This window comes from Dioscorea cayenensis, chromosome 1, assembly GCF_009730915.1.
Source record: "Dioscorea cayenensis subsp. rotundata cultivar TDr96_F1 chromosome 1, TDr96_F1_v2_PseudoChromosome.rev07_lg8_w22 25.fasta, whole genome shotgun sequence".
NCBI lineage: Eukaryota > Viridiplantae > Streptophyta > Magnoliopsida > Dioscoreales > Dioscoreaceae > Dioscorea > Dioscorea cayenensis.
The window spans coordinates 28,187,881-28,200,364 of record NC_052471.1 but is presented as its reverse complement, the minus strand read 5'-3'; the positions used below and the strand labels follow the sequence as shown (position 1 = coordinate 28,200,364).

Below are 12,484 nucleotides of genomic sequence, written 5' to 3'. Positions count from 1 at the left end.
CTCTCCTCCTCTTTGGGCCACATTAGCAGCTCTAACATCGTCAACCTCGAGCGGGAAAAGTCGGTGAGATGTCATGAGTATGTGAGCGACCTTTTCTTATATCACAACATCTCTAATGCTACATTCTCCTTTCTTGAATTCCACAGTATAACCAGAGCTCATTAGCTGCCCCACACTCAAAGGGTGTGCGCTAGATTTGGAACAAATTGTATATTGGACAAAGTGTTTGTTCTCTCACAGCTTGCTCAAAGAGTAATGGACCCTACACCAATCACATGAACTGATTTTCCATCACCAAGCTTGATAGCCTGATTGTACACCTCTCTTAGTTGTTGAAATAATCCCTTGTTCCCTAACATATGGTTAGAGCACCCTAAGTCAATTAACCACGTACCTCCGCCTTCAAGTGAGTCTTCACTTGTAGCCATGAACAGTAGTTTTCATCTATCTCCTTAGCTTCTTCAGAGACATTTGCTTCCTTTCTCCTAAAGCGACATTGAGATCTTATGTGCCCATATTTTTTGTAGGAAAAACATTGGACTCCCTTGTATTTGTTGCTTTCCTTATTGAGAGCTTGATAAAGATTTCATCCTCATCCTTGTCCTCATCCTCTATAGGACCCTTGACCGCGGCCTCCTGTACCACGACCACCATGCTCCCCATAAGGAGAGCATTTGACATGCGACGCCTTGTCATCCTCCTGCTCACCAACAAGGTGAAGTAGAGATTTGTGGCTTTTTAATGAGCTGCTAAGCTCATCCACATTGAGGGTATTGAGGCTTTTGGCTTCAACTATTGAATGGACAATGTGCATGAACCTCAAAGTAAGGCTTCTTAACACCTTTGAGACCACTGTCTTTGCAGGGACCTCCTCCTTTAGCATCCGTATATTGTAGACGATATCCAGAACTCTGCTCATATATTAATCCTGGACACTCTCCCCTGGCTTCATTCTCACCATTTCTAACTCACGATGGAGAGAGTGCAGCGTCACCATGATCTTGTTTTCATTTCCTTGATACTCTGTCTTGAGTATACCCCATGCTTTCTTCACTATCTTTGCCTCCGAGAATCTGATGAGAGATCTTTGATCAAGCGCTTATTGTATAAGAAATAGTGCCTTTACATCCTTCTTCATACTATCATGAACCCGGTTGTCATGTCTTTCTTCACTAAACCCATTCTCTACGATGTTCTACAGGTGTTTCAACCTAAACATTGTCTTCATCATCAAGCACCAGAGATTGTAGCTTTCTCCAATGAACAGAGGAACAATGCCCTCCTTTGAAGATGAATAGCCTCCTGACATGGTAAATGGCTCTGATACCACTGTTAGGATCAAAGGTGAAGAGGAAATGCACTCAACTTAGTTGAAGAAAGATTTACAGCTCAAAGAGAACAGATATACTGAAGCTTAATATGTGTATTAAGACTTAGTTCTCATGATACAAGTGAACATAATATATAAAGAAAAGAAGTTGCCTCTAACTATTGACTCAATGACCAGATCAAAAGTAATGAGAAGACGAAACACAGAAAAGTAAAAAGACAATGTTTAAAAGGCAACCATCCAATCCCAGCGTAGATAATTAACTCCTACATTCAATCGCCATTTGGTCTCCATGCAACATACACAGTAGCCAACACGAAAAACTAAAACAGTGATCTTCTAGTTGGTCAAGAGGGTCAGAGTAAACTCCATCAATAGTTAATGGGTTGCTCTTGTAATATTGAGGCTCTCTTGTGAGTGTTTTTATAACAATTTTTGGGATGTTGCTGGTGTGATACCAAATGTGGAAGAGATGTAAGTAGGGTTATATCTTCATGTCTTCATGTAAGACATGTGTATTAATGCTTGAGTTGTCCTTAGGTTTGTTTTATACTTTGGTGATGCATAATTTATTGTTTAAGAGGTGAAGATAGAATGCTCATAAGTATTCATTGAATCATAACTATTAGTAGTCTAATGGTGGTTATACACTAAGTTCATGTTAGATTCTATAGCTTTTACTATAACAGCAAAAAAAAATGTTGATTCAACCCAATTCAAGCTAGTTAAGTCTAGCTTAGGCAATCTTAACCCAATTTAAGTTTTTTAGTCTAAGCTATTTAACTAGGTTTAGTAAAGGTTACTAGTTGGTTAAAATTTTTTAGAGTCGGTTTCAACCGACATTTAGTTTACAACCCTCCATGCATTGCATATAGAGCTAAAGTTGTACAATTTATCTATTAATTAGGCTAAACCTGTAAGTCTCACATGTTATAGGTGGCAAGACCTCAGGCAAGAGCAAATAACTCGTTCTATTTTCTAGCCAAAAATTTTGTGAGAAGATTTATATTTTATTCCTATCTTACTTACAAAAGAAATTTCAAAATGGTTTGGATGTATGTATATATATATAAGTGTATGTATTCTTTTTACATAGTATGCTTGATGTGCTACTTTGGTTTTAAGTAAATATTTTTATGTTGGTTAAACTCTACTATATTGTTCCTTATCAAGCCTTACAAGGACTTACTCATCATGTTTTATGTCTGGGATTATATGTGGAATTTGATTGATTGTCTTTATAATATGATTTCAATATAGGCACCTAGAACTTGTTTGAATCAGATTTTTACTGTATACATTGTTAGTAATTGACATGATATTTTCATTGGTGACGAGGAGCCTAGAGCTCCGCTTTTTGCAATAGGGGTTCCGACAATCTAGTCTATTAAGAGGTGGCATTGGTAACTGAGTATATCTAAACCCATTTAGGAGGCCTAGAGAAAACCTAATAGGGAAACTATAGGGCACCTCTAGGGGTTCTGACAATTTGCTAGGTCCTTTTTGGTGAACTATTTGAGTTCCATTCCTATTTTCTAGGCTTACACTTTTTAGGGCATGTTTGGTTGCAAAATAAAAAAATATGGCATAATTTTATTATGTTGGAAGTGCACGTGATTATTATATAAATTGTGGCATATTTTATTCTTACAGAATGAGTGTTTGGGTAACAAAATAAAAAAAATTACAAAGACTGGGCGATCGATGAATGGACTGCTAGTGGAATAGTGGCCGGTCACCGGAGGTCAGCCGAACCACCGGTGGCCGGTCGTCGGAGGCAGCCGGTAAGCGGTCAGATCACCGGAGGTCTGCCGGACAGGCGATCAGTCACCAAAGGGCTGTCGGACTGTCGGTGGCCGGTCGCTGGAGGTCGGCAGGACCACCGGTGGACAGCCGGTGTGTCACCGGAGATCGGCTGGACCGGGGGCTAGTCACCGGAGACTGGCCGGACCGCTGGTGGCAGGTCGTCGGAGGTCAGTCGGACCGCCGGTCGGTCGTCGGAGGCTGGCCGGACTGTCGGTAGGCCCATGGTTGGTGGCTGAATGGAAAGGAATAGAGAGACTTTTTATAATGAAAAAATATTCCACTCTTAGTGGAATATTTTTTTATGTCATAATACCTATATTATGTCATAATTTTATACTCTAAAATAAGTACCCAAACAGCCAATATGGCATAATTCTTAGAAATGTTAAATTATGCCATATTGTACGGATTATGGCATAATTTCTGGCTATCCAAACAGGCCCTCAGGTGTTGTTAAATCCCATCAATGGTACTAGCTTGCCTACATTGTAGGTTGGCCCCTATGGTTTGGTCTTGTAGTAGGGAGGGGCCCACAAGGGTGAAATTTGGAAATCTTTTATCTATAAATATTTTATTCTATATACTTGAATTTTCTTTTGTATGAATCTTCAAGGTAGTCAGACTCGGCTCAGGTATTGACCCTATCAAGCTCATAAGTCAAGGGTAGATGGGTTCAATCGGGTCGAACTAGGGTTGAACCGGAGTCAATAATAAAATATTTAAAAATATATTATAATAAAAATAATAGTAATAATATATATATTTAATAATTAAAAACACAATTAGTTAAATGTAATATTTAAATTTTAATTTATACAATTTATTTGATTTTTTAAATATCTGAAATAAAATTATCAAGGTTATCAGACCCAGCCCGGGCATTGACCCGGCTAAGCCCAGGGGTCAGGGGTCAATGGGTTCAACCGAGTCGAATCGGGGTTAAACAGGGGTCAATACTAAAATATAAAAAAAAATATTATAATAATTAATAATGAGCAAATATAATATTAAAACCATAATTATAATATAAAAAACTACTCAAATTTGATATTTAAATTGATAAATTGCCATATATACACTAGTGTTTTCTAATTATCTCATATTTTTATGTTTGTTAAATATTTACAAATTTAATATATTAATATATTATTATCGAACTTCTCTATGTGTTATTTATTTATTAATTTATTTATTTGTTTATTTTTTATTTTGTTAGAATAAATAAGAATTTTAATTCACTAATTCTTATCCTTTTATTTGGATGATACATTTTATCAATAAATTATATAAACTTACCCAATATCAATTGAGTTTTTTTATTTTTGTTTTTAAATTTTTTTGTTTAGTTAGAATATTTTATTTTTATATTTTATAATAAACTACACTCATTTATTATTTTATTTTTGTAGTTACGTTTATGATTATATATATATATATATTGTAATTTTATTTATTGATTATAAATTGAAAATTAATATTAATAAATATATATATGATTTTGTGGTTTTTAATAAGAAAATAATAATAAAGTATTAAATATTGTCAAAAAAAACCCTAACATTGTGACCATGTTGATCTGGTCGGGTCAACCGGTTCCCGGTTGAACCGCACAGATCACCGAGTTTTTCCATACCCAGGCCAGCCACATGGGCGATTTCTGGTTTTTTCCAGTTGAACAGGCCGGCCGGTTCGGGTCTGACTGCCTTGAAAATTATATTTAATATTTAAAATTTTAGTTTTATAACAATACTAATTTCCTAACTATTAAAAATATTAAAAACATATTTAAAAAACCCTGGTGATCCTATCCCCTCGTGCTTCTCTCGGGACTCAAAAAAGGTTTACAGACTACTTCTCTCTCTCTCTCTCTCTCTCTCTCTCTCTCTCTCTCTGTGCAAATGTTTCTTCTTCTCTACTTCGTCTCTCTTACACTTCTCTTTCACTTTTGAGCCCTTTCATGGCCCTTTTTTTAGTTGGTTTCCAGTTAAAACGGTTGGTTCACCCGGATTTTGACCGGGTTATTGTAAATCCGAGACAGAGGTATGACCAGACTCGGCTTGTGGCCAATTCCTGATTTTTCTGATTGAACCTGTCGGGTCAGTCCGAGTTTGACAACATTGTGAATCTTTCAACTATTCCATGCCTTGGGAATTTGTGTTTTATATTATTATTGCTTTAAGGAAAATTGTGCATAGAATACCGATAGCCTAGAGATATTTTAGAGTAGTTAGTTTTCTATCACATACTTTCAGGATATCAGAGTGGTTGCCATGTGCCTAGCTTTAGGTTAGGGAGTGCATCTTTAGTATTTTATTAATTCAAAATGTCATTTTAAAATAATAAAGAATTTCCATAATTTGTAGACCATTTGCATAAATGTAGCAACATGCAACAAATGGGGTATTCAATATTTGATAACTACCAACTTCATACTAGACAGATGGTAATTCGTCCTTTTGCCAAGGGAAAGGTTGAGGGATCAACTCTTTCTCATAATATTAGTTCAAAAATATGGAATAAACAAGTGTTTCCACCACTCCACCACATGTTTAATTCTATTCCACTTAAACCCCTTTTCTTAGCCAAATATTGATAGTACTAATGAGCAAAATGTTTTGTTTTTGTTGTGATTTATTATTTGCATAAGCCAAGAAAGATGTGCATACCTCCTTCTTAGTTTTTCTTTAATCCAAGCTCAAAGAATAGAGAGATGAGATGGTGATACAAATGTAGTTAAAGCTCCGTATACAATAAATCTAATAATTCAAATGTTGAGTCAATTGATGTTTGTAATAATTTTGAAATGAAAGAAAAAGCATGGATCAAGACTATAATTCCTATTATTTTCATTTATTAAACTATATGTACGTACTTGGAAAGCTAGTGACACATTGTGAGCCATTTGCAAGAGAATTGAAAATCTTGCTCTATTTAGTTTCCAGGAATCTAAATTATTAAATGCTTCTATATTTTCCTTGTATTTTTACTGAGATACGTATGTCTCCAATTTGATATATCCAACGGTATGTTGTTTGTGTGTTTCTCATATAAAATTTTCATAATCTTTCTTTGGTTTCTATTGATTTAACGAAGAAAAATAGTTGCTTAGATTATATTTGATGTTAAATCATATTTTTATATTCATGTAGTAACAACATCAATTATACTTTAATGAAGTCACTAGGTGTCATTTTATGTATTAAAAATACTTAGGATAAGGAAAATTCTTCTATTGAACAAGTCTACTCCATCATATAGCATATATTGACTATGATTGGGCAAGTTGTCATTCTCTCATTTCATGAAAAACAAGAAACAAAACATTATGCGATGATCTTCTATTGAGGAGGATCGTTTCTTTAGCTAACTTGCTGCATTGTTTTGTAACAATCAAGCAACTCTTCATATTTCCTATAATCCAATTTTTAATTTATGGATCAAACACATGCATTTACCTATTTTATGATTTTTAGTATTTAAATTTTTTTGCTTCAAATATTAGACACTCCTACTTGTATATATTTTCATCATAGAGCTTAGGAAAGAAATTTTTTTCATCAATTTGTGAGCAAATAAAGTCATATTGACATTCACATACTGACTTGGAGAGGAATATTAGACATATCTTAATTTATGAGATTCAATTAAACACGTGCACTCAAGTCATGAACAAAATTTGATGGCTCACATCAGTTTTATATCATCTCTTTTCCTGTGAAAAGAGTTCTAGTTGTACAATGCTGTAATATGCACAAAAATCTTTGTTCATGTGTAAATAACATCTTGAGTAACAAGATTTCAAGAATTGAGAGAATATTACCTAAACATTTCAATTAGCACCATTAGTTTGAATTCTGTTACCACAAGTATGCTAATAATTTGAAATTTATGATATTTTTGTCCGAAATGTAAAAGGGTAAATTACACAATTGGTCACTAAACTATCAATGAGTTTCTACTTTAGTCACTAAACTAAAAGAAATTCTATTTTGGTCACTTAACTTGTGAATTTATTTCAACCTAGTCACTATCTCCTACGGCGTTAATGGTGATCTGACGTAGCTCTCCATGTCATGAGAAGCTCACTATCTCAATTCAGCCCTCCAATGCCACACAGCTAAAGAACCCTTCCTCTTTTTTTCTTTTTCCCGGGCCCTTTCTCCATTCCCACCAATGCTTGGAACCCCTAAATGGTTTCTTTGTTTCTTATCTCTGAAACATGGCAAATATGGTAAAGATGTTGAAGATGGTGAAGATGTTGAAATTGAATTTTTGAAAGGTTTGTATTTATCAATGTTGAAGATGATGAAGATGGCAAAGATGTTGAAGATGTTGCAGTTGAATTTTTTTCAAAGGTTTATTTAGGGGTGTGTAAAATAAAGAAATATAAAGGGGAAAGGAGAGAGGAAGAACTAAAAGAAAGGGAATATACCACACGGCCACCATTCCAGTCACCATTTATGTGATCCCTCACTCAGTCGACTCCATGTTAGTTAGATTGTTCACAGTGGAATGAAGGATAGAAAGATCAAGTTTAAGGAATTTGATGGAGAGGAAAAAGAAAGGAGAAAGGGAAAGAAATAAAATTTTTAAAAAAAAAAAAAAGGAAAAACTCTTTTAACTGGGAGGCTGAGATGACATGGTGAGCTCCTCATGACATAGCAAGTCACGTCAGATCGTTGTTAATGACATAGGCGACGGTGACCAGATTGAAAGAATTCATAAGTTAAATGACCAAAATAAAAAAAAAAAATTTTAGTTTAGTTACCAAAATAAAAACTCGGGAATTGTTTAGTGATCAATTATGTAAATTACCTTATACAAAATGGAGGAATGCGATATGAAACTCATATACAAGTATAAAGCCCAAGAAGTCTTTGGTTTTCATCTCTTTCATGCTTGTGTCTTTTGAGAGAGCTTGGAATGTTAAACAACTCTACATTTTGCGGTTTCTACTTGGGCTAAACATGAGGGAAAAATCATTTGTTTATACAAGTTTCTTCTAAAGCATCCCACTTTTTGGATGCATTTGATGATATCTAGATAAATGGAATCTTCATACCAATTTTGATATATATATATATATATATGATTAAAAAAAGATGTATGGACTTAATGAGAGTACAATGACATATTTAATTATGGATGCACAAGGCTCTTTTTATCCTAATTCAATGTTCACTACTAAAAATTAATAGATTCCTTTCCAGATAGTCAATAAATTGACAAGAGAGCCTAAAATACTAACATATACTTGTCTATGATTCACCTAACCTAATAATACCAAAATTTTGATCTTTAATTTTTTCTTGATTCAAAATATTGAATAATAAGATATTTTTGTCATTTGTAAACCACTCATATAAATGTAGCAATTTATCACAAATGAGATCTTCAATATTAGATAACTCTCCCTTTGTTCCTTCACCCAATGTTCCATGGAGCTAAGATCAAAAATATGGAATAAACAATTGTTTCCATGACTCCACCACATGATTTATTCTTTTCCCACAGAATCCCATTTTCTTCCTCAAGTATTTTTAGTCTTAATGTGCAAAAATGTTTGGTTTGTATTCGTATCTATTATGTGAATATAGTGTATATATGTATATATATACTTACCTCCTTAGTTCTTTTTCACTTAACTCAAGTTCAAAAATTAGAGATAAAAAGGCCATATATATGGATAATTTGGTCAAATTCACCTATTGAAACCATATTTAAATATTTAGAATTTCAATTTGAATTTGAAAAGACCTTTGGGTTTTTGAGAGAGAGAGAGATGAGAAATTTTAAAATTAAAATTTTCTTTTCTATTTGAAGCCAAACATAGGTTAGAGGGGTTAATTAAGGTTATAAATATTGTGGGGAAAAAACCTTAGCAGGTCATCATACTATGGTCTTTTTCACTTTATATACCAAATTTCAATTTGTATTTTTATGTCACCATACATCAATTTCATTTCACTAGCATGATACCCAGAGGATTTCTACCAAAAAAACGCTAATGTGGACACCAGATTGTAAATGATGATTTGACACTTTGCATGTCTATTTGGACTAGGGATGTAAGTGGGAGGCGGGGCGGGGAATGGGATCCCCGTCCCCATCCTCACTTTCTCATCGAGGGTGATTCCCGCCTCAAATTCCCCTGGGAAAAATTCTCCCCGCTCACTCTCCCGGGGGGATCCCCATGGGGTCGGGGAATCCCGCCCCCACCAATTTTTTATTACATCAAATGTATCATATATATATATATATATATATATATATATATATATATATATATATATATATATATATATATATATATATATATATTAAAGTAGAAGACCTATTTGACACTTGTCAATTTCTCATGAAAATTTTACCAATATTATTTTAATAATATTAAAATATTTATAACATAATACTAATTTATATTATTTTAAATTAATTTTTATTATTTTATCTCATAAGATATAATAAAATTAATTTTTTAAAAATATTATATCTTCAAAGTTGATAAATATTTTATTTTATCTAATTTTAATTTCATCTTAATTTTTATAGAAAATAAAAAAAATTATTAAATTTTTTAAAATATTTTTCATATAATTACTTTCATACATTAAACGAGAGTAACACTAGTATTATTAAAAGTCTAAAATATTATTAATAAATACTAAAAATATATATTTTTTAAAATCCAAGTATTTGGTCCTTATAATCTTATATTCATATTGAATTTTTAAAAAAAATAGAGAAATAATCATATAAGTTATTTTAAATATATATATATATATATATATATATTAAAAATCGGGGAATCCCCGCGGGGAGCGGGGCGGGTAATGCCCTCCCCACCCCCGCCCCGCCCCGCGAGGCGGAGAGGGATTTTCCCCCGTTCCCCGCCCCATGGGGGAATTATTTCGGGGAATCTCCGCCCCGCCAGGGTGGGTCCCCAAATCATCTTATTACATTGACACATCATTTGCCTTGTCACTCCACTTCTTTTTAGTCCAAGAGAGAGTGCTAGCCAAAGCAAGAGTCTAGAAACCTTCCCAACCATTAGTGATCAGTTAAAAGTGATAGGGTCAAGCCTTTTTGAACCAATAGAAACCCTTTAAGTGTTGTAAACAGGGTCAGAACCGGTGAAAGTAGTGTTAAGAGGCTATGAGACTTTGGGAGGTTGATTAGCATCCGAATGAAGGGATGATGGTGGAAAAAGAAGGAAGAAGGTGAGCTAGGAATGGGATTCAAAGGAATGTGGGGAATAACGATGATGATGTTGTAACTAATAAGTACCATCAAGATGGAGACCAATAATGAAACAAACCAATTTAACTTCATTTCAAAAAACGAGAGACTTCTTCGACAAAACTTTTTTTTTGGAATTATATCCAAATAGTCATGTGACGTGCCAAGTCGTCATTAGCCAAGTCGTCATTAGCGTCCACAGTAGTATTTTTTTGTCGAATCCTCTAGTTACCCTCCCAGTGAAAATAAAATTGATGTATAATGACCAAAAAGATATATATTAAAATTTGATATCCAAAATGAAAAAAAGTCATAGTCAAGTGATCAATTAAGATTTTTAATCTATAGATTTTAGAGAGTTATGTGCAATTATATAAAAGTCAAATTCTAAAAAAAATCTAGGACATATATGCAAAACTTTTTTGGGAAAATTCTAAAACTAGAAATAAAAAACCTTATGCTTTCACAGATTTGTGACATAGGGACATAGGATTTTTTTTTTTTTCCCACTAAAAAAAAAATTGTCAACCATGTAAACTCATCCTTCTTTAGCAGAGGTAAAAGTCATCAATTCACTTGAACACCCACCATTGGACGAATTTTTAAGTGAATTAATGATTTTACCTCTATCAAATAAAGACAAGTTAACATCATTAATGATTTTTTTTTATTATTATTATTAACGGGAGAACGGAAAAAAAACAGGGGATAAATTAGAAGTTTCAAAATTTAATCAAATTACAGTAATTTTATAATAATTAAAATAAATTATACAAAATTGACAAGGTATGAATTTTATTTTATTTATTTTTTTTGGAATTTAAAATATTAAGCGCATAAATTTTACAACCTAAATAATCTCCTACTTTTGCGCATTTTTATTTTGATCACCTAATTTTTAAATGTTATGATTTGATCATCTATGTTTAGTTTTTGTTACAATAAAGTCACCCGATAAAGTCACGTTGTTAATAACGATCATACATTGCTTACAAACAAAATAACTCCTATTACAAACAAAATAACTCCTAAGGGTTTACGTGGCTAATAATATGGCAAGCCATGATGGTCATTAACACTGTAAATCCAGGTGACATTGTCACAAAAACTAAACAAGATCACATTAGAATTTTTTAAAACAGACGACCAAAATACCTAAATTTATAAGAAATTACACAAAGCATGAAAATATATGCATTTTATAACAAATTTATAAGAAATTACACAAATCTTTTAGCATGAAAATATATGCATTTTATAACAAATCACAACGAGTTTATATTTCTTATTTGCAATTTATAAAACTTGCATAGCTTATATACAAACTTCTAACAAATGATCACTTTTAAGATTTTGGTTTTCCATCATTTTAAATTTAAAATATTATTTAAAGTTTTTATAAATAACCTCATCTTTTCTTTATTACCTTTTATTCATTAATGAATCACTACTGTTGCAAAAATCCAAACTACCCTTTATATAAATAAAAAAATAAAAACTAAAACATTATATCACCACCCTCCTTCTATTATTAATAATTATTACAGAAAAAAAAATATTTTAAAATTTATAAATATATAATATATCAATTTCATCATTTGATAACAGAAGAGGCAATTTGCAATAAGAACGGATAATGTGAGTTTTTTTAATATTGACAAAATAAATATTAAACTAAATAAACCTACAATGCGAGGTCTACAAGCCAATTACCTACAATTTATTTAATAAAACAGCATACGGATTCATGACATTAAAAAAAAACAATTTTTAAAAATTTCCTCCTCTTTTTCTTCTTCAAAAATTAAAAAATAAAAAAACTCTATGTACATAATACACATATATGCTAGTGTTTTCTGCATTATAATTTCGGATTATAATTGTTATAATAGAGAATTAAAAAAACCCAAAACAATCATAAACAATGGAAAATGACAAACCAATATTCCGGTATAAAATATAAGATACAATACCATAAAAGCTCCCAGGACAAAAAGACCTCTTACAACTAGCCACTGCTCACTTAAAAAGTTAAGCCTACTGACAACTGAGATATAACTGTTAATTCACTACATAATTAAAAAGAGCAGTATTACAGCAATAATGTGA

At 32.4% G+C, this 12,484-nt stretch overlaps 1 protein-coding gene across 1 annotated transcript; it reads right to left on the bottom strand.

The window, feature by feature from the left end:
- Positions 1 to 604: 604 nt before the first annotated feature.
- LOC120258281 lies at positions 605 to 919 on the bottom strand. The gene has a single exon (XM_039265643.1). The coding sequence runs from the start codon at positions 917 to 919 to the stop codon at positions 605 to 607; it is 315 nt and encodes a 104-aa protein (XP_039121577.1).
- Positions 920 to 12,484: the final 11,565 nt, after the last annotated feature.